The sequence below is a fragment of the Canis lupus genome, chromosome 5 (assembly GCF_011100685.1).
Source record: "Canis lupus familiaris isolate Mischka breed German Shepherd chromosome 5, alternate assembly UU_Cfam_GSD_1.0, whole genome shotgun sequence".
Lineage (NCBI taxonomy): Eukaryota > Metazoa > Chordata > Mammalia > Carnivora > Canidae > Canis > Canis lupus.
The window spans coordinates 5916740-5939480 of record NC_049226.1 but is presented as its reverse complement, the minus strand read 5'-3'; the positions used below and the strand labels follow the sequence as shown (position 1 = coordinate 5939480).

Sequence of the window (22741 nt, the reverse complement as noted above, 5' to 3'; positions counted from 1 at the left end):
GCAGACGCCTCCTTGCTATCAACGTCAAGGCACGTCTGCGCTCCATGAGTACAGAGAGCAATCTCCCAAGAAACCCTCAGACTCAAAGTGGTCTGAGGTTGGGAGAGAAGCTGTATATTGAAAGAAATATTTGGGAATGGGTGCTCACGTGCATACAGAGGGAGAGCAATCAGACTGTCTCTAAACTGAAGGGTGCTCTCCATAAAGCTCTTGAGGGACCCACCGAGGGCAAATGATTTATTGAAAGAGTAAATCTGTTATCACAACAAATAATGGTATTTAAAGGCAACAGTTTTCTATCTATTCACTTTTCCCTGTGGAGTTTACATCTGGTGCTTATAGGACTGGCTCCTTGGGAGGCTGGGATGAGCTCAGAGCAATCTTAGAATAGCGTTGGGTGGTCAAAGAGCAAGAGCTGGTATATATGGTCCATCAAGTCTCTCCTCGCCTGGCCTGACATGGCTCCACTACACTTTGACCCCCTCCTCTTCCCTACTGGCCCCAGTTAATTTTCTGTGTGCCTAGAGATTGCAATTTTTTTCCCCACAAAAGCCTATATTAAAATAAGTAGGAGGATTGATCTCCCAGGAGGGAAGGGGGACCCCCTCTCAAACTACAGTGTGGTGATCCCTTTGGGTTAGAACAGTGAAGGTTGTAGAGCAAGTCTGTCTCAATGAGACCAGGCCATCGAAGGTTGACAGTTGGGACCTGGAGGGAATTACTGTTACACAGCCCTCCCTTCAGAGGGGTGAGGTCATGTGAAGCATCCTAATGGTCAAGCAGGGCCCCTTCTTGGAGATGGGAGGGAAGGCCCTTGCTTAGATGATGTTTGGACCATGGCCTGGGAGGGATGGGGATAGGGTGACCAGAAAGGAAGGGAGGAGGAGAGAAGGGAGAGAATGGGCAGCAGCAAAGATCCTGTTTTCATGCAAATGTTGTTGTTCATCTAGAGGAAAAAAAGAGAAGGGCTACCAGGCAGCATTGGTGTCATCCGCTCGCCAGGCACTGGGCTTGCCAGGCACTGGGCTGTGCTAGTCACCGGCTGCTCTCCCAAGGGCTGAAGCCCTGAGAAGCACCAGGGATGTGTTATAGGGTCAGGGGCACCCAGCCTGTGAGCTCTGGTTGAATGGCCACTCAGGCCTGGGCTCTGGGCCCGAGAAGCAGAGTTTGCCTTCCAGCCAGTCGGGATGCAGGGCCACCTTACCGCAGGATCTTACCCCTGCTCCTGCAGAGCCCTGGAGACCTAGGTGCTGTTTTAGGACCCTCGGGGAGAGCCTCGGCATTGCACTCAGTGGAGGACAGTGCCCTTGGGCATAGCCTTTGTAGGTGGTGGCCAGGAGTCTACACCTCCTTCTCCCTGCTGTATGCTCTTCAGAGGATGCAACGAAATGTTTACCTGAGGTCCTAGCTGGTTATTTATGACCAGGAAAGTCCCTGCAGCAGGTTTGCTGATCATCAATGAAGTGTTAATGCCCTGCCCCTTGGCCACACTCCTGCTCAGTTCACTGCTTTCCTCTCCTCTGAAATCCCCCTGCCTTGACAGTTGGTTGTACTCTCTGTGCTTCGCGACCTGTTACCTTCTCACCAGGCACTGGCTCAGCTGCTCTCTTGCTCTCCGAGACGCTGGACGGGGGCGCCTGTGGGAGCCACTGGCCCACACTGTTTCAGGAGCTGCGGCACTTTAACAACGCAGACACCTTACACTTGCCAGAGTTTTTTCATGAGCCTTGTTTTTATTTAATCCTCACAACAGACCGTAATTCCTGCGGTCACGAGTTCAGGATCTTCCCCCCCTGCCCCCTTCTCCCTCTCTTGCCACACCTTCGTCCCCGAGAGCACACAGCAGATGTGGAGCTGCTACTGACCTGTCCGGGGTGACCCCCTTAATCAAAGAGTCATCTGCGTACTTGTTAAATATTTAGTTGACTGCAGAGATAGCGTCGGACCGGTGTGGGGGGTGGGGTTCTACAAATCTCCTAATTCTATAGAAACAATAATGCTCTTAACACTGCGATCCTATTTTTTCCATTGACATATTCCCGAATTTTATTACAGCGCCTGGCACGTAGCACAGGTCCAGTAAATGTTTGTTAAATGAATGAACGCATCAAGGAATGAATGCTTTTCTGGTGGCAGATACGTTCATGATCCCATGATGAGACAGGATGTGTCAGGGAAATAAGCCAAAGCGACTTTCGCAGGTTCTGAGTAGCACGGAGTCCGGCCACCACGCCTGAGTGTCTGGAAGCTACGCGGGTCACTGTGGTCACTACTAGTGGCTATTTATGTTGAAATGAACTATAATTCAATAAAATTTTAAAATTCAGTTCCTCAGTCACACTAGCCAACATTTCAAATGCTCGGTAGCCATGCATGGCTAGTGGCTTCTCCACTGCACAGTGCAGATTTTAGAACATTTCCTATCACAGAAATTTCTGTTGGACAGTGTTGGTCTAGACGACCAATGCGGGAGTTCAATTTCTTTCTCTGTAAAAGAATAATATGTTTGGAGAAACATTGTGTTTCTTAATTTTGATTTTATGGTAAGACTGAGGGTAAAGAGCATGTTCATGTTCTCTTCCAGAATCCTTCACATTTTCGAAGTCGTTCAGGCTGTTAGACCTGAGACCTTCACTGAGTCAGGATTAGAAGGAGCAAGGTGACCACAAGGTTCCCCCAGGGATGTTTTGCTTCCATAGCTTCCCAAGAAGTGCAGGGCTGTGGGGGGAGGGGGGTGACATCACTGGTTTTGGCCCTCTCGTGGAAATCACCAGGGCCATAATGAACGTGGGAGATCTCAACCGTGCAGAAAACTAAGTGGAAGTGGCAGTATAAGAACTCGACAGCCTTTGACAATGGAGCCCGGAGTAAAGGGAACGGGAAGGAAAAAGTTGCTGATGAAGTTTGTGCACATCTGCTCAGGGCGTCCCCACCTGGAGGGCTACTGTCCCATTTCCCCTAAGTTTTGGAGCCGTCAAGGATTAAGCCTTACCGCCACCATGACACATGTCCCTGAGAGAGACAGACAGGCTCCTACTGGTCACGGCCAATCCCTTCAGAAGCTTCCAAGAGTAGAGCTCTAAGTATCCTTTATAGAGTAACTAAATCAGCCCCAAGTCCCCAGGAACTGTCAGTGGGCTTCAGCTGGGTTTTCTGTTCTAAAGCGTTACTGAGATTGACAAAGAAAATATCTCCATGTAATCCCACTGAGATGTTTTCATTGGAAGGCCATGGCAGGACTTGTTCACAAAATATCTGCTTTTCCTATAGATGGATGCCGAGAGACAGGGGGCCCGGTGCCAGACTGCCTAGGTTTGGCACTCAAGTCAAACAAGGATGAAGGCCAACCCAGTGGGCGACCGCTTTGAGGGTGGCTGCCAACCGAAAGACCAGCTGTGTACCGGAGATGGAGCCTGAGCTCCAAGAGGAACGGATGCTTGGCTTTTTGTGTAGAGACCAGGCTGTCCTCGGTTCCCCTTACCTCCTCCCTGGAAGGGGGAGCAAGGATGACAACCAATGGTCCCATGAAGCTAAGATACACTGAGCTATCTGAGCTTGCTCATACATATAATGTGTCACCCAAACGGGAACATTCTGAGAGTGAAGGGAGGTAGTAGTTAGCATTTTCTGGAACAATAGGCATAAACTGGGACTGTCTCAGGCAAATGGGGGTGTAGGATCAATCCACTAATTGATTTTAGGATTGGAGCCCTGGAGAGGATCTGGGGTATCATCTAATTGGGTCCTTTAATGCTGTAACTTAAGAAACAGGCCCAGAGAAATGAGGTGCTTTTCTTAATAAGTTAGACTCTGAATCATATAAAGAAGATGAGGTTCCGAGATTGCTTACTATGTGCCAGGCATGAGTGAGAATACAATTATTGTCATCGCTATTTTACCGAAAAGGAAACTATGGCACAGAGAGATTTAAAAAGCCTTGCCTCAGGTCACAGAACTACCAAGAGGTAGATGTAGAATCCAGATCCTGTCAGTCTGGCTCCATAGGCGACATCTCGAAGAAGACAGTGGGGGGCCCTTTCCGTGTGTTAACTCGCCCCGTCTCAAGCGGGTGCTGTCACTGTGCCCGCTGTAGGGATGAGGGAGTCAAGGCTCTCCATCAGTGGTAATAATGTCTAGGGAAAATGGCAAAGAAGATCCGTCCCTGAGGGATTTACGGTCTCACAGAAGGTGAACCGATGAACACCTACCGCAGATGGTAGGAGCGAAGGAGAAAGCAAAGCGAGTGACCAAGCAGTCTGGAATAAAATGCTGAATGGGTGGTCGAGATAGAAGGTAGTATGGATTCAGCAGTGTAGGAGGTGACTGTGGTGGGCTGGAGGGGGCGGGAAGCTCCTGGAGGTCGTGGCACTTGACGTGTCCTGGAAGGTCATCTCAGGCACCACCTCCTCCAGGAGGCCTCCCCGAGCCCCTGCCACTGCTGTGTCTTCCCACCTCCACACGAATATCGATGTCTGGATCAGTCTTCTGCCCAGACTGGAACTTCTGGAGGACAAGTGTACAGTTTTGGGGAATCTTTATCTCTGTGCCTCGCCCAAGGCCTGACCCGTAGCAGGCCCTCCATGAGAGTTTGGTGCATCAATGAGATCTGATGGGGCAGGAGGGCTGCCGAGGTAGTGCTGTGCCGGGGTGGGAGCCAAGGGCAGAGGAAGCGGGTTTTCACCCGGGTATTTGCAGGCACCCAGGGGGCAGTAGGCGTCCCAAGGTTCGGAGGGCTGGGTCTTATGTAACCAGAGGAGAATCTATTTTAAACAGAACATTAGCATGCGGAGGAGCAGGAGGGAGAGAAGGAATGGGAGCCGGAGGCGGGCAGTGCAGAAATTCTGGGCATTTCCAGAAGGGAAATGTGAGCAGGGGGCAGGGGGTGCCAGAGGAGGGGAACAGAGGGAGGACTAAAGCCGGGATGCTGGGCAGAGATGGGGTCAGGGCTGCTGAGCCGGCCCAGAAGAGAACCCCTCCCTCCATGGACCCCCACCCTCGGGGACTCGGCCACACGTCGCTGCAATGGCGCGGTGACCACATGCCGTCAGGGCCCCAACAGAACGAAGCACCCTGGAGGGAGGATGGTTCATCCAGATGTGAGAGCTGGAAATCACGCACCCAGGACTCGTCGGGCGTGAGGTCACCAAGCGTGGCCCCTGGGGCCTGAGTCATGGGAAGGAGACAAGCCGACTGGAGCCGAAATGGGCTCAGGGGCCCCTGGTTGCCCAGCGCCCTGCGAGGAGATGAACTGATACGGAGTCTCTCCCGCTAGGCCTGGCGCCCATTGCGGTGACACGGAGTTGTCCCTGGTGGCGCCAGCCGTGGCTGGCACCCCCCGCCCAGCTCGGGCGCAGGAGGCCGGATGCCCCGCTCCCCGGGGTGGTGGTGCCCTCCCCCTGCTGCCGGGGTGCTCCACGGGCCTAGCTGCAGGGGAGACAGCGAGGGGCCCCCACCGGCGCACGTTTCCTCGTGGGCTTCCTGTGACTCGGAGGACACCGGTTGCCACGGAAACTGTCACACGAGGAAATTGTCAGATAAGATCGTAGCTTCTAGGAACAGGACCTCGAGGGGCTGTCGAGAAGGAGCGGTCAGCGGGAACGAGGAAGGGACGTGGGGCGCGGCTGTGAAGGAAAGCAGGCAAGTGTGGGGCGCCGGCTTCATCGAAGTCGCCCACAGGGCAGACACAGGACAGGAAACCCAGCCGGTGGCGGAGGGGCTGGCAGGGCATGCGGGGGCGTCGCTGCGCTTCCTCTCAGCTCTGGGGCTTTTATCCATCAGAAAAGGTCATCACTGCGTACCTACTGGGTGTCAGGAGCTGAGAGAGCAAGTAGGAGGGAAAACCGAGGGTAAGATGGGGGGGGGGGGGGGCTTCTCTCCCTGGAGGGTGCCTCCAGCAGCCGACCTGGTTTGGGAACAAAAAAGGATGGGCAAGCTCTCGTGACCCCAGGCGTCAAAGAAGCACCCGAGGGCACCTTCCTCCTCTCCCCAGGGCCTGCAAACTTTGCACAAAGTGCCATTTCCACCCCTGCTGGGCAACTGTCTGCCCCTTGGGGGAGCCCATCCTTTCAGGTCTGAACGGCCTCACTGCCCCCCATCCCGTCCTCACACAGAGTCCCCTCTTGTCGCCGCAGCCCAGGCTGAGATCCTCCCGGTCAGGCTAGTGAGCCAGACCCAAGAGACAAGGAGGCCCCGAGGACACTGCCAAGCAACGGGACGGGGCAGGAGCTGTCCCCAGCGCCCAGGCTGTTCTGCAGACCCTGCGCAGGGTGAAAGGCAGACTTGGGGGGTCCCCTGCAGCCGCTGCCCTCAGAGGACACTGCTTCCACGCTTTCAGCTGTCTGCGGGCAGGGCAGTGTGGCCGCCCATCGTCGTCAGAGAGCATGACACATTGGTAGAAGACCGTTACGATTTTCCAGGAGCCAAGCGCTTAGGTAGTTTGCCCAAATGCACTCAGCCAGGAGGGCTCCGCGTTGCCCCAGCGTGGGACCCGTGGGACTGGGGCCTTTCATTGAAACCATTTAGAAGCAGCTCCCTGTGGGGGGAGGGGAGAGCCCAAGAGGCCCATTTCCTCTGCCCCTTTGCCTTTGACCCCTTCGGGGGCAAGCGCGCTCAAGGGTCCTCGCGGGGAGAGAGACTGCTCCCAGGCCAGGCCGGATGTCAGTGGTCCTCACTGGCCACCACCTCTGCAATGAGAGACCCCCACCCTCCAGGTCAGGGTGGGTACACGTGTGCCCCGGGCCTGGGGCGCCCACCCCTGGTTTTGGAGCAGGGTCCAGGGGGACCCGCGGTGCCAATCATTGAGCTGTTGGTCGTCCCTCGGGCCAGAGGAGGGAAAGGGGCCACTGGTGTGGAAGCGTTGCGGTGTTTGTGGCGCCTGGAACTGCCAGCCCTGTGAAATGAGGCCCAATAAAGTCCCGATGCAGTTGAGGAGTGAAATCAATACACAGGGAACTGCGCTGGTACATCTGGGTGTCCGTCCCCGTCCTCCCCTGTCTGCTCCTCCCCCGTGGCGCCTGGGCTTCTGTGTTGCTGGTTGACAGCTGTCACCACCATAACCCTATCGGACCAGCGGGGGCTCAGTTTACCCCTCTCCGCCCCTTGGAACTGGCAGCAGAACGTGGGCTCCGGTTCGCAGAGGAGAACATCCAAAGCTTCCTAACCCGAGCGGCCCTCCGCTTCCCATCCCCGTCCCCAGCTACCCCTCCGACACCATGGGGTCCACCCCAGGGGCCAGGTCACCCCCTACTATGGGAGAGGAGTGGAGCTTGACCCCTGGGTGGTCAAAGGCAACCCACCCTACACCACAGGTCTTTGCTGGGCCTTCTGCTACCCCCACTGTCGTCGAGAAAATGCAGGCAGGAGAGCCGTCAGACCCATTGTAAAGAAACAGAAAGTAAAGCATACTATAAAGTGTTCCCGTCTTGGGGTTCAGACTAACCTTCTATCCCCTTCCTGTTAGTTTCCATATTCAGCACTTTTTTTCTTTTCAGCAGTAAAATCATTCTCTGTGGGAGGAGGATTTAACTTTGATGTTTAGAGATGCCCTTTAAATGTGGTTATGGTCAAAACAGTGACTGTGAAAACTCAAAGTCAACAGGCAAAGGTAGATACCATGGGAGAGCTGGAGAAGCATCTAATGGGGACCGTGATTAACACAAGGCCACAGCTCTGGATTCTGTTACACGGCATGCCTTTATAGAACACAGAGACCCTCTTCTCTGAACTCATTTAGACTCATTCCCTTAATTTATTAAACTCCATTAAATAAAGTACTTTCATCTGCAAAGGATTCTAATTCCATTTTCTAGGAACTTGGCTGGCTGCCTTTCCCTGGGTCGCCTGCTGCAGAAGCCCCCTCCCCAGTAAGTGAAGATTTAAGGGGGGGAGGGGGGAGAGAAGGAGTGGGAAGGGGGGAGGGGGGCAGAGAGTTCAATAAAATAACTTGAGAAAATGGGCGAAGCGCTCTGAGTTCCCGTGGTGGGTTTGGCTCTGTGGCACAACCGAGGACTATAGTCACGGGGCTGGAAGGAGTTTGAGGGGCGAGCGTGAGTTTTGCAGTCGGGCTACCAGTGAGCGGTTCACTAGCTGAGAGACCTAAGGCATAGTAGAACCGCTTTAAGCCTCAATTTCCTTTTTAATAATATGAGGATCCTAATGAACCTCTTAAAATGCTTAAAAGAGGTAACAGTCGTACAAGTTCCTTGTGAGCTTCAGAGTATCAAATAGTGCCTGTTCTGTTTATTCTTTTAATTAAAAAAAAAAAAAGTGGTCCTGGTTTGCTTTTTATTTGTTTGTTTTCTCGTTGTTGTTTAGGGGTCCTCGTACTAGGTGGTTATCAGGGGAGGTAGGCCCGAAGGCCGAGAGGGACTCTTCCTCACCGAGTGAACCTAGAGAGGCTCAGTTTCCCCATCTGGTTCATCCCGACGCCGATTCCCACAGCCAGGGTCAGAAACCTAGTGAAAAGGGTACGGGTTCAATCATCCTCCGCAGCCTTGGATCCGGGTTCTCTTGTTGCTGATTAAAGTGGTAGGAAATGTTCTGGTCCCTGAGGCTCCGTAAGAAGTTGTGCTGAAACTTAGCCACAGAAAACAACCATGATGCTCGTGAGCATGACCTTCATCTGAAGGCTCATCGCCCCGAGTCTGGAGGCCGATGCCGGCCGGTGGCTGGCGGCCTCGGGGTCCTCTCCGTGCGGGCCTCTCCAGGCATGTCGTTCCTCTGCGTGGGCTGGTTTGGGCTTCCTCGAGGCATGGTGGCTGCTTTCCGAGGCCTAGAGCCCCGAGACAGAACGAGAAGCAGGTGGAAGTCCTGCTGCCTTTTATCACCTGGCCTCGGAAGGCCCGCCACGTGACTCCTGCGACCTTCTGCTTGTTGAGGCAGTTATAAAGGCCCGGCTGGGCTCCAGGGGGCAGGGAAGTAGAGCCTGTCTGCTGACGGCGAGTGGCAGGGCTTGGCTATATCATCATGGCCCTTTTGGGAAAAGACAGCCCGGCAAATATGAGCGAGCACAAGGCAGCTCCAGCACCACACCGTGCACCCAGGGGTTTCCGCTTAATATCTGGTGACTGACTCATGCTTTCCATCTTCTTCTTTATTCAACCTGTCACAGAGCGTACCTTCTTTTCATTTTTTTAAAATTTATTTATTCATGAGAGACACAGAGAGAGAGGCAGAGACACAGGCAGAGGGAGAAGCAGGCTCCTTGCAGGGAGCCCGATGCGGGACTCGATCCCAGGACCCTGGGATCATGACCGGAGCCGAAGGTAGGCACTCAATCGCTGAGCCACCCAGGCATCCCAAGTTTACGTTCTTTTCATTTGGAGTTTTACCTTCTGTCCGTCTGCCCTCTGTGGGGCCGAAATAATGAGCGAGGAGTGGGTGCATGGCTGGCAATGAGAGAAGAGGCAGAGAAGCAAAAGGCTCGACCTAACTCACAGCTTTAGATATGACCACGGTACTTTAGATGTGACTGTGACGAGACCCCCCCCCTCCCCTGCCCCCACCCCGAGCTGGATGGTCCCACTGCTGCAGAGCCCGCCGATTTTCGAAAACAGAGAAGTCAGAGCATTTTGCTTCCTACCTAGAATCTTGTCTGAATTTCATATGCTGTCTGGCTGACAAGAAAAGGGACTTCATGTCATTATGCAAAGAATGTAATAAAAAGCCAAAGCTGGTGTGCTTCCCTGCGGTGACCCAGAGATTAGCTTTCCAGAGGCCCGGTCTGGGACTCCGGCGGACCCGCTGAGCAGGGCAGCAGCAGGGAACTTGGGGTGGTTGCCTTTTTTTTTTTTTTTTTGGAGGGGTGGTTGCTTTTGACGGCCCTTGCACCCACCCAGCCAAGCTCATTGGCCACAGAGACGGGTACTCTAAGGGTTCTGGGCAGGGGAGAGGGAGCGTAAGGGGGAGGACACAAAGTAGAATTAGTGCTTTTTGGGGCCCCATGTCTTGGATCATTCCCTGTGCTTAGCATAAAAACTCAACCCAGCAGTAAGAATGAGCAAAGGACAGGGTCTCCCCTCCATGGTGGCGTCTGGCGCTTTTCCTCCTCTGACTCTTCTACGTGTATTCTTCTGGGGACCGGGCCACGGCAGAAATTTCTTTCATGTATTCCCAAATAGAATGCAGAGATGATCCAGGCATCATCTTAAACTTTTTTTTTTCCTCCCGCTACTCTGGGGGTTTTTCCATCTCTGTTTCAACAAAGCTTTTTCAGAGATGCAATTGTTTGCTCATCATTAATATCAGTCAGGCCATCATGTGGCAATGCTCTGACCACATCTCCCTATCACCCAACTGACGTGCACACGGAGAGTAACATTTGTCTTAATCTAAGGAAAACAAATTTGGGAAGATACATCTGCTAGTATTTAAAGAAGAAGGAAGGAAGGAAGGAAGGAAGGAAGGAAGGAAGGAAGGAAGGAAGGAAGGAAGGAAGGAAGGAAGGAAGGAAGGAAGGAAGGAAGGAAGGAAGGAAGGAAGGAAGGAGAAAGAAAGAAATATATATATATATTTATTGTATATCTATCTATATATATATGTAGATGACAAATTCCAAAATAGGGAAGTTTTTTTATTAATGAATTCACAGACGCATATGGCATTTTTCTGATATTTCTCCCATATACGATGTACGATGTACGCGTGGCACTCCCAGTAGGTGGTAGCCACCTCTACTTTGATTAGCTCAGCACTAAATGGCTCTTCCCGTCACTTGCCTGGCTACTTAACAGAATGTTATCTGTGCCATCTAGAAGCCTGAATTCAGAAGCCAGAAAGAGAGGTTTTCGGGCTGCAATGAAACAACGTGCATGGTTTGAAAAATAGGAGTGGAAACACATTAGCGAAGCAGACTCTGTTCTCAAAACCCTCATGGAATTTGCATTTCAAAATCTTGCTATTATCTCCAAACCTGCTAATTTTGAACCTTAAGCAACTTCCGTTGAAATAACTCACCCAGGGGAGAAGAAGGTGTATCTCTGGCTTTATCTGCCTCCCCGCACCCCCCCCCCCCGCCCCCCCGCTCCATCTCATGGCTCCCATGCAGAGGTCCCAATGCCAACTCCTGGCATCCAGATTCTTTTAGATTTGACTATTTCCCATATCCTAAGAACTTTAGACACTTGCTCTGGGAAATTCACTTGCAGTATCTCATTTGACCTTTATTCAATATCTGCCAGGTGAGGCACTGTCATTACCCTCATTCTATGGATAAGGAAATGAAGTTCGGAGAGTATAAATAAATCGCAGTAGGTGACGCACTAATGAGCAACTGATGGAGCTCAGATTGGGATTCGTCTCTTCCCAGCTCCAAAAATTGGGCTCTAAATTACAATAAACTCAGGAGTTGTCCTTGAGCACTCACGGTCTCCCTGGGAGGGGACCAGGCAGCCGACCTGAATTTGAACCCCAGATCACACTCACTTGCTGTGTCACCTGAGCGAGTTCTTTCACTTCTCTGAATTGCCATGTTTCCAGCTGAAAAAAATAGAAGTAATAACAGTGCATCCCTCATAGAATTGCTAAGAGGATTAAATTAGATTACTCATATAAATAGGGCCTCACACCTAACAAATGCTACGCTAATTGTCTGCTATGACCTCTTTTCTTTTTTCTTTTTTATCAGTTCAACTTATTTATTTATTTGTTTTTTTATGAATTTATTTTTTTATTGGGGTTCAATTTGCCAACACATAGCATAACACCCAGTGCTCATCCCATCAAGTGCCCCCCTCAGTGCCCACCACCCAGTCACCCCCACCCCCCGCCCACCTCCCCTTCCACCACCCCTAGTTCGTTTCCCAGAGTTAGGAGTCTCTCATGTTCTGTCTCCCTTTCTGATATTTCCCACTCATTTTTTCTCCTTTCCCCTTTATTCCCTTTCACGATTTTTTATATTCCCCCAAATGAATATAGACCATATAATGTTTGTCCTTCTCTGATTGACTCATTTCACTCAGCATAATACCCTCCAGTTCCATCCACATCGAAGCAAATGGTGGGTATTTGTCTTTCTAATGGCTGAGTATATGACCTCTTTTAAATAATGAGACTGCAGGATATGTTAGAAGCGATGTTATAAGGCCCTTCATCCAAACTGGGTAAGGAGCATCCCATACCAAGACAGGTGCCCCATTGGCCCTATACCTCTGTTGGTTCCCTGGACCAGCAGGGGATCATGGGAAGGAAGGTTGACACAGTTTGGTCAACATTTCTGTGGGCAAATATGCCCATCCACTTAGCTCACAACTCCAGCTGCCACTCCAGGTAGTCGACCTTGTCTGAGCTCTCTGGCAAATGGGTCAAGTGGGGTGCTAATGTGCTTGGAGTCAAGGCACCGTGTGCCTCCCTCTGGGTCTAGGACTCAGTGGCTGAGGGACCAGAGCACCCTGAATTACAAGCCTCGTTGTCCCAGCAATCAGCAGAGCAAAGGAAAGATGCTTCTCAGAATATAATGATGACACCAATCCAGGGCTTCCTTTCCCAGTGACAGCTATTAGGGCAAAGAATTAACCCTGAAACAGGGGCCACACAGGGTTAGGGTGCCTATACCTTCTGTCTTCTTCACCTTGAAGCCAATTTTTATGTAGCGTGCTCAAAGCAACCCAGACTCAACCACCTTGTAAAGAATAACTTGTCTTTTGTGTCATGTCCAAAGTCAATAGAAAAAGTGAAGCTGTTCTGAACTGAAGGAACTTAGTTGCCCTAAGAATAGTTTGTGAATTTCATGAGGAAGGTCTCTCTAAACTCAGTTTCTCATCCAAAAATTAAATTCTTATCAAGTCATGAGCCAAAAGCTCTTGAAAACCGACAAGTCCTTCCTGCAAGGAGTTTTCGGTGTTAAGATTTTTATGTTTAAACTTCTAGAAGTGTTAAGAGTTTAAGTAAAAGTAAACAGCTTTATAAGACATACATAAAACAGCAAGAGCTGCACGTGTGTAAAACCTATAAGTATGTGATTGAAATGTCTGCCAGCTGAATAGCTTCTCACGTGATAAAAGCAGTAGCTTGGTGCCTACACCCACACCTGTTACCGCCCGGTGGCCCCCATGAGTCCCCAGCAGTGACATGATGTCTCACACAAGTCTGCCGGCCACAGACACCCAGGGCCATGTTCTGTGCCCGCCCCTCCCTCTTGGCCTGTCCTCCTTTACTGCGCCCAGTGGCACCAAAGCAGTTTGGAGAAGGCTCCCCATCTTAAAGACAGAAGCATACTTGCCAGGGGTGTGGTCTTGGGATTCTCCCATAGCTCCCAGCCTCCAATGACTAAAGGAGTGCTGTTTCCTTTCAGAGATGGTGAGAATGTTCTCATCCCCAATTTAATTGTCCACCAGGATCTTAAATCAGCCTGTTTGGGGTCCAGTCTGACCAAATCTATTATTCCCACTAAGTGGCCATCATCTCCGGCCTCCTGCCCTTAGGAGCTGCTCTCCTTCATCTCTCTCTTTCCAGCCTCCCCCAACCACAAATTCTTTTCTCCATGCTGTTATGGGGCAAGGGTGGGGGGAGCCCATTGCTTAGCAATTGCTTAGCAATGACTGGAAGTAGGAGAGAGAGTGAGAGTGAGAGAGAGAGAGAGAGAGGGGGCTTGTGCCTACCCAAGCAGTATTCTTACTGGGCTGTTAAAAGCTCAAATGAGTTAGAGGGAATTATCAGGGAAGGTTTCATGGGGTGAGGAAGATCTCATTTACCTTAGAAAATAGGGAGCATCAGATGCACATGCAGGTGGAAAGGACAAAGAAAGGGTGCCCACAGCCCAAGGCCAGACAAAGTGATGCAAGCCCCAACAGAGGGAGATAGTGGGAACAGGGGGCGTTGGGCAGGAGGTGCAGGAGGGGGAAAGTCATGAAACGTGAGGGTGGGTAAGGCTGTGTTGTGGGAAAGCAAGCGGCTGGCAGGAGATCTGCTGCGGTCCACATGGAGCGAGCTCTCGGAGGTTTGAGGCTGCGCCGTGGCAGGATGTATTTCCAACTTCCAAGGGAGCTGCAGCTGACCAGGGAATGTGCAAGGAGGGCTGAGGGAGGGCGGAGCGGGCCAGCGTGTAGTCGTGAGGGAAAAAGCCTGAAAAAGAAAGGCAATGGGACGCACACGTGCCTGGCCTGCTGGACGAAGACCGGTCAGGCAGGAGGGGCCAGACAGGTTCTGGAGGAAGCCAGGGTTCTCTGCTCCTGTGATATTACCACTTGGCTGGGGTCTCTTTTGATTGTGAACTATATTCCAGAATGAGTTCAAACAAGTGTTCTGCCCTTTACCACACAGCCACTTTATCCCGTCAGCTATTCGTTCTCATTTCCCCCAGAAGTCTCTCTATGGTCTGCCATCCAAGCCCCCAAATTTACCTTCTCTGTTTCTGTTGCCATCTTTGACTTGAACCTTGGTTTTGCCACCTGCTTGGTGCCCTTGGACTTGGAACCCTGCCTTCTCTTGCTTCCTGGCCCGCTCTCTTTAGGGATAGTGATGGGAGGGATCTTTCCTATTTCCTTAGGGCATCGCTATCCCCAGTCCCACCTCTTTTCCTTCAAATATTCCACCATTGCTTCCCCTGACCTCGAGGAAGGGAGATAAGATGTTCTTTAATTGGAAACTCCGAGATTTGTGCAGGATTGGCCAAGTATAAAGCCACTCTCCGCAGTAGAAGACGACACCCGATTCCTTACATGGTCTCTCTTTGCAGCAGGGTTGGTGAGCGTTCACCTTTATCATCAGAAGCACACTGATGGGTCCTAGGTGGGAATGTGTCTCTGCTCCTCATGTAGGACCCCCCTGGAATTTCAGGGACTCAGGCTCGACTCTCTGGAAGATTACAACGTCATGCTTTTCAAACTGGAACCATAACACCGAGGGCCTGGATGGCAACTCAAAACTGGTTTGGGACCTGGAGCCAGGTCTGCTCCCTAACAGGATGTGGAGGATGGGTCCAATAATGGAAAGACAGGGGTTCTAGGAAGCCCAGCTTTTATCTGAGCATGACTCAAGGACACTTAAGTGAAACATGAAGAAGGATCCCAGCATCTCTTAGGTCTGAGTCAAGGGACACCTCTGGGGGGGGGGGGGGGGAACGTGAGCCTTTCGATATTGTTCAGGCAGCTCAGCTTTGAAACTGCCATCTCTGGCCGTATCTACACCATCCAAAGCCTTCTGGTGCAAGAGCAGACTTCCTGGAGCAGGTTCCAGTAATTCTTCCTCGATCCCAGCCGGAAACAGGCACAGAAGAGCCTTTTTCTTTGAAATCTGGCTGTCCTCCTGCTGGGGTGGAGAACGACCCTGGGAGAAACAGCGACAGTCGGCTGGTAGAGCGGACTGTCATTTTACAAGGTATAAGGAGGGCTTAAGCAAAGGGGCTGTGTTACGGCTGCCATCACCAAATTCCATGGACTGGGTGGCTTTAGCAACAGATTATTCTCTCACAGTTCTGGAGGCTGGAAGTGCAAGATAGGTTGCTGGTGGGCTCTGAGGGCGCTTCTCCTTGGCTTGCAGATGGCTTGCTGCCTCTCCTCATGGTGGGCTCTGGGTGTCCAGATATCCTCTTCCTATAAGGACACCAGTCAGATTGGATCAGGGCCCACTCGAAGAGCCTCATTTCAACTGACTCACCTCCTTAAAGCCCCTTTCTCCAAATACAGCCAGATTCCGAGGTATTGGAGTTAGGGCTCTAACATGTGAATTTAAGGGAAAAGTAGCAAGTAGCCTAAGAAAACCTTCACTGGAACGCTAGGAATCATCATAGCTGACATCTGTCGGGTGGCAGTGGGTGCCAGAGACTGTTCTAAGCATTTTCTGTATATCATTCCATCTCATTTTCACAATTGCAGATTGTATAATTACCGATTATATAGATTATAAATTAATTCTGGGTTAGAGATCGTTCCCTTCTTTTCTGAAAGGCGGACAACTTACTTTGGTGTAATTATGCGATCTAGTGAACATCACACCCCAGTCTGTGGCCCGGGGCCTCTGTGATCTGATGTGAGCTGGAATAGTGGGAGCATCTTCTCGTGGTGCTTCGGCGGGTAGGAGGTCCCTGCAAAGTGCCAGGCTCCCTTGCGCAGTGCAGATCTCCGCAAGCCAGCCTTACACCAGGTGATGGGACAGGAGGCGTGGGCAGATTGAGAGTCTCTGCTGGATTCCCCCATCCACAGAGCTGGGCTTCTGCCCTCGTTCCTGGGCAAGCTGAATCATCAGAATTAAGACAGGAAGCTCTCATCTCCAGGAGCCAGGCAAGAAAGCATGACCGAGCACTGTCCCCAGGATGCAGGCAGCCTCCCAACTGAGTCACGGATGTGTAAGATGCACCGCACGTCCTGGAGAACCCCCCTGCACAGTGCGGGGCAGTTTTTCAAGCTAGACACCTGTACCAAGCCTTTTCTCATTTAACCCACCTATCAGCTCTGAAAAAGCTATTCTTATTCCTGTTTACAGATAAGGAAACTGAAATTAGAAGCAGCCACAGCCCTGGGCCCCACCCTTCCCTAGAGTGACCTTGAGTTGGATGCTTAACCTTTCTGGGTGGGTCTCGCTGGCCTCACCTATAAAATCAAGGCTCACTTTCATATCCCCCTCCAGCCCGACTGCTCCGGCAAGCACCACCAGATCTCCGCACACACGCACACCGTGGACCCACTCCTCCTGGCCCCCTGCTCCCCGCCCTCCTTCCTACAGACCCAACAGTGAACACACGCCGAAGGCCCCCCCAGCCCCACTCCGCTGCCCCAAACCCCTCCTCACCCAGGGTAACCTGCTGAGAACCCAGTGAGTTTGCATACGGGTAAACTTGCCCCGGGAGTGTGAGTCAATCAGCAAGCCGGACTGGCCGCCTGGGGTAGCCCTGGGCCACCCTGCCAGCTCAGAAGGAGACTAGGTGAAGAGTGACATGAGGTGAACTGACACTGGGCTTTCCGTCTCCCTCTCTGACCCTCCAGGAGGCTCTGTCGGTGGTGAGCGACGACCAGTCCCTCTTCGACTCTGCCTACGGAGCGGCGGCCCATCTCCCCAAGGCTGACATGACCGCCTCAGGGAGCCCTGACTATGGCCAGCCCCACAAAATCAACCCCCTCCCACCGCAGCAGGAGTGGATTAATCAGCCGGTGAGGGTCAATGTCAAGCGGGAGTATGACCACATGAATGGATCCAGGTAAGCCCGCCAGGCCTGCGCTGCTCCTAGGGGTGGGCACGGCCGGCTGCCAGGTGCGGGGCTGCGGAGGCTCCAGGCATGCTTGCTCCCCAGGTATCTGAGTCAAGCAGATCTGACCTAAGTGGCCTCTGGCCCTCAGGGTGTCTACAGCAGGTGGGAGCTCTGGTGCTGGGCTGGGGAGCCTGAGTCAGTCTCTAGAGAGTTGAGATGAAAGGCTGGGGGTTGAGCAGGGCCAGGAAAGCCCATCTGGCTCTCTGCGCCTTGGTACAGCCCTCAAAGGCCAGGTCAGAGTCAGGCTCGTGGCCCTACGAAGACACTCTGGAACGCCTATTTTGTGTCAGGCCTGGGTGGAGTCCCTCTTGGGGGTAACTTAGTGACGACATACCTTACCTGTCCTGTTGAAGATACTTGACCTCTCTGGGTCGGTCTCAAAGATGACCAAACCATCCGTGCAGTAAAAGTTGAGAAGTGAGAACAAAGACGATCACATCTACAGGCTTCCTGTGCCAGGGAGGACGCATCACACTTGGGAGGTGTATTAGAAACTGGTGGTGCCCAGGGCAGTAAGACTTTCCTCATGGAAACAGGGAGGAGAGCCCAAGCAAAGAAGCATCACAGGAGCAAGGAAGGGCACACCTGGAGGGTGGGTAGCCCACGTTTCACTCCCGGCTGTGCCCTCGGACGAGCTATTTAGCTGTCTGAGCTCCAGCTTCCTCCTTTCTGAACCGGGGGCTGGAGGATTTGCTCCTTCACGGGCCTGTTTGGTTGACTCTGATGCGGTGGAGGGAGGACCCAGGGCAGTGCCTAGGACGCAGAAAGTGCTCGAGAGTGATCTCGATCGTTCTGAGCCAAGGCTTTTTTTTTTGTTTTTTTTTGTTTTTTTTGTTTTGTTTTTTTTTTTTTCCGAGCCAAGGCTTAAAAGAGAGAAAACATGAGTCTTATTCGTGGACTATCAGGCCAGCCAATGGGCCTACAGCACAAGGAGATAAAAATGGAAATTAAAAGAGGGCTCTGGGGGATCCCTGGGTGGCTCAGCAGTTGAGCGCTTGCCTTTGCCCCAGGGTGTGATCGGGGAGACCCGGGATCGAGTCCCGCATCGGGCTTCATGCATGAGCCTGCTTCTCCCTCTGCCTGTGTCTCTGCCTCTCTCTCTCTCTCTCTCTCATGAATAAATAAAAGTTTTTTAAAAATTTTAAAAGAAAAAAAAAAAAGGGGGCTCTGAATGGCACGCTTAGAAAATACAGGATTTATTCCACATGCAGATACCGACCTGAAGCATAAACTTGACGTGTAACATCTTCAGAGCTTGGTTTACAGAGTTGTGTACAGAGGGTGGGCGGGGAAGGAAGTGTCAGAAAGAGAAGACATTAGTGAAATATCCCACTAAGAAATTATCAAGTTCTTATTCAAGTGATGGTAATGATCAGGGAAATCAGAAGGAATAGATACAAGAAGGACACAGCAAAGGGATAATGAGTGGGCCTCAGGTGGACAAATATTGAAGTCTATGGGGGAGCGGGGACAGAGGGTATATGAGAGGAGAGAGTAAAAAAAAAATGGCTTGAGCTTGCATGTTTTTGGGAAGGATGGTGCGGTTAGCCACGGGAGGTAGGAAAGGAAATGCTTTGAGAAGAGATGTCAATGTTCCCTCTGAGGTCCCTGTGAGCAATCAGTAGGACATCCAGATAAAAATGTCTACTGGGCCTTGGAAACTGAAGCGGAGATAATATTTGGGGGCTGGAACCTAGGTTTGGGCATCATCTCTAAAGAGCTGTCACTAAGGGTGGGTGAGGTCACCAAGGAACCGAGTCTAGAGGAGCCAACAGAAGGGGGTGAGCGTGCAGCTGGGAAGGAGACCTCCCCCAGACAACTCTTGGTCCCAGACCTGCCTGTGGGAACACCCAGCCCTACCACATCTCAGCCCCACTAACCAGAACCAGCCACTGGGATCCCAGCCACCGTCCCAGAGTCTAGCAGTTGACGAAGGCCTCGAGGTTCTAAGCCAGGAGCCTCTCACATGAGCGTCTCTCCACAAAGATAATAAAGATAATGAGGTCCTCACCGTGTAGGGAGGGTATCACTTGCTAAATGTTTTTCTCCATATTATCTTATCATTTGCTCCCCACTGTGATCCTAGGAGATAAATGTTGCAATTACATTTTGATGTTTAAAGGCAGAGAGGGTTTGGGGGCAGGGGGTTGGCAGACGCCTCGCGTAAGGATTTAGAGGAGGCACAGCTGGCACGGCCTCTCGGGCCCCTCCCTCCCCACCTGTACATCGTGCTTTGGGGCTCATGGTCCAGTTTCTGCCCCCACCCAACCTGGCAGTGCCTCCCAAACTGGCCCGACCCCAGGACGGACCTTCCTGATGCCTATCGAAAATCCAGATTCCACGCTTGGAGTGGGTTTGGTCTGTCGGAGCCTGAATCCCCTGCAGGCCCACCCCAAGCCAGACCAGCAGCTCCTGCCCTTCTAGGGCCACCTCAGTAGCACCCTGTTCTCCCCACTTCTGTTTGCCTTCCTGAAGTTTGTTCTTCAGACAGTGGCTAAAACCAACCCTTTTATTTTATTTTTTTATAAAGTCTTCTTTTTTCTTTTTCTTGTAAGATTATTTATTTATGAGAGAGAGAGAGCACGCACAGAGGGAGAGGGAGAAGCAGACTCCTCACTAAGAAGGGAGCCCGATGCGGGACTCGATCCCGGGACTCCGGGATGGTGACCTTAGCCGAAGGCAGATGCTCAACCAACTGAGCCTCCCAGGTGCCCCCAGAGTCAGCCTTTCAGAATATTTAACTCTTGCTCCAAATCCTTTAATAGCTTGTGACAAAATCTAAAGTCCTCCCTATGCCCGCCCCCCATCCCTATGAAACCCTTTTTATCCTTCCTGTCTCACTCCTTCCTTCTGCATCAGCCACATAAGACTCTGGACCCCAAGCACACTCCTGCCTCAGAGTCTCCTGCCTGCAGTCCTCCTTTCTGGAACATTCCTACCCTGTCTAGGCATGTGACTCTCTCTCCTGCTTGTTCCAGGTCTCTGCCTGAATGTCACCCTCCCAGAGGCCTTCCCTGACCGGGGCACCCATCACTCTGGACCTTGCTTAGATTTTTCTTAGTCCTTCCTGGTCAATCACATCCCTCTCTACCATGCAGGCAAGGCCCTATTTTGTTTACCGAGCAGTGCCCGGCACATGGTAGGTGCTCAATAAATAGTCATGAAATGAATAAGCAGATGGAGGCACGGCTACCCAGCCTCAAAGGTGAAGATGCCTGTTCAAAGCCACATAGGTCATGGGTGTATATAGTCCACCAAAGTGTGTGGACATCGCCTCGGCAAGAGCCTGGGTTTGCGCTCCGGGGAGGCTGCACTTAGGAGCTGACCGCTGTCTCCCCAGGAGAGCACTCCCCGCGTACGAATCCTGGGCAAAGAGGGCCCCCCAAGGAAAGCAGCTTTCAGAACCCGCTTGCCAGCCGTCCCTGGCTGCAGTCAGAGCAGCAGGCAGCTGGAGGAGAGCTGTGTGAACGCCCCCAGGGAGCAGATGTGGCAGTTACGTGGCTCTGGTTGCACAGAGCAGCCCCTGCTTTTGATTTGCCTGTCCTGACCCAGAGCCTCTGCAGGTGACGCGGCAGGTTCAGAAAGACAGCGCGTTCTCGCCCACCTGGGGAAACAAAGAAGACCCAGTGGGCTCTCAGAAATATTCTCCAAGAGCTCACACGTAGGCCACCGGCCTGGTGGGCAGCAGGGAGCAAGGGTTCTCAGAAAAATGACTTTGCTGAGGATGAGTCTATCATTTGGCCATACAAAAAAAAAAAAAAAAAGACACTATGAGGAAGATGCCAGGCAATTCAAATCTCTCATCGTGGACACTGTGCGTCCCCTAACCCCCTGAGTATTATTGAAATGGCCCCATTGAGTAGAAAGAATTCCTAACTTCAGGTGGGAAAACCAAAGCAGAGAATCTCTCTCATTTGGGGTCTCCTGGCTCATGGACTAGATTTGTGGCATCCAATGCAGCACACGTTGCTTGTGAGCACTTGAAATGTGGCTAATCCAAAACCGACACGTGCTCGAAATGTAGGATGCACACCGGACTTCGAAGAGTGTGGGGGGGAGAAAACAAAGTAAAATAGCTCATTGGTTATTTTCATATTGATGATGTTGAAACGATCGTTTCTTTTGGCTGCGTGATCACTTCTTTTGGATAATTTTCTTTGGGCTGTAGTGAGTTAACATACTAATATATTCTAATATATTTTAAAATTCATTTCACCTGGGTTGCTTGAAAAATGTGGCTGCTAGAAAACTGAAAATTACGTAGGTGGGCTCACATTGTGCTTCAAACTGGACGCCACCGGGCCGGGACGCTTTGGACCGTCCCACGCTTCGCGGTGCAGGTGCATCTCTCCGTGTCCTCTGATAGCTTGGGTTTCTGAGTTGGTTCATGCTTATTAGAGACCCTGTAGATATTTGTGTCTCTGGAGGAGGTATTCTCTGTACCTAAAAGCTACAAAGCCCCTCTCGCTTTTTAACCCCACTATTAAGTCACTTGGACCAGGGGCGCGGGGTCACGTGGGGAGACTGAGGTCTGGCGAGCTCAGAGAAAGCCCCGCTTGCCCATGTTGTGGGAGGCTTGCTGCCTTTCTCCAGCTCTTCGTGTCGTGGTTGAATGTGTTAGGTGAGTTGTTCTGGGAACAGCGTGGCCCAAAGGCTCTGTGATGTATGGAGACTTCAGCGACTTGACCCCAGGCTGTGGTCTGCAAATAACTCAGCTGTATCCCGCCTCGCCCTCAGGGATTGGGGAAAACATCTCGTGATAGAAAGAGTTATTATTTTGTGGGGGGGAAATGCAAGGACCCGCTCGCCTTGTGTGCCTGGCATGCAGGATCTGAGTCAGCATGGCTCTACCCCAGACCCCCTAGCACTGGGCAGCGGGCTCTGGATGTTCCTAGGGGACGTGTAGGGACTTCACAGGGCCATCAGCCCCACACACGCTGGAACTTCTGCCTCTGTGATTGCAAAGCAGCTCCCCAGGTGCGCCCTTCGGTTCTGACCTTGCAGTAAAGAGCATGTCCCGAACCACCTGGGGGGAAGCCACCCTTGGGGTTCTGGAGAAGCTGTGAGCACCTAGTATGGAAGGAGATGAAAATACCTATGGGATTAGGGCAAATGGCTATAATATGGGTGATTTTCTTTCCTTTCCTTGGTATTTGCTTTAATTTCTTGCATATTCCTCTTTTTTAAAGGTTTTGTTTATTTCAGAAAGAGAGAGAAAGAGTGTGTGTGGGGGGGAGCATGAGTAAGGGGAGGAGCAGAGGGAAAGGGAGAAGCAGGCTCCCCGCTGAGCAGGGAACCCCACCCACAGGGTTTGATCCCGGGACCCTGGGATCATGACGTGAGCCAGAGGCCGACACTTAACCAACTGAGCCACCCGGCCGCCCCGCATATTCCTTTTTAAAAACAACAAGTCATAGGCACACATCTAGTCACAGATCCTATAGAAATCTTAAAGACAACACGGATTCGCTCAGCTGATAAGTGTGTACATTGCACGGAAGACACACGTGACAGGTCCTACTGCAGCTGTGTGTCCTGGGTGGCCCTTGCGCGTTTGCGTGA

The 22741-nt window shown here is 51.8% G+C and overlaps 1 protein-coding gene across 4 annotated transcripts in view; it reads left to right on the top strand.

The window, feature by feature from the left end:
* The window catches only part of FLI1 (Fli-1 proto-oncogene, ETS transcription factor), a 122756-nt gene that overhangs the window by 53728 nt on the left and 46287 nt on the right, over nucleotides 1–22741 (top strand). For 3 of the 4 annotated variants that reach the window (XM_038535664.1, XM_038535665.1, XM_038535663.1), the window contains one exon: nucleotides 16917–17128. In XM_038535664.1, coding sequence (XP_038391592.1) covers nucleotides 16917–17128 — 212 coding nt within the window. Of the gene's footprint in view, nucleotides 1–7808; nucleotides 7863–16916; nucleotides 17129–22741 lie in introns of all 4 variants that reach the window. The other variant, XM_038535662.1, reaches the window with a different exon arrangement.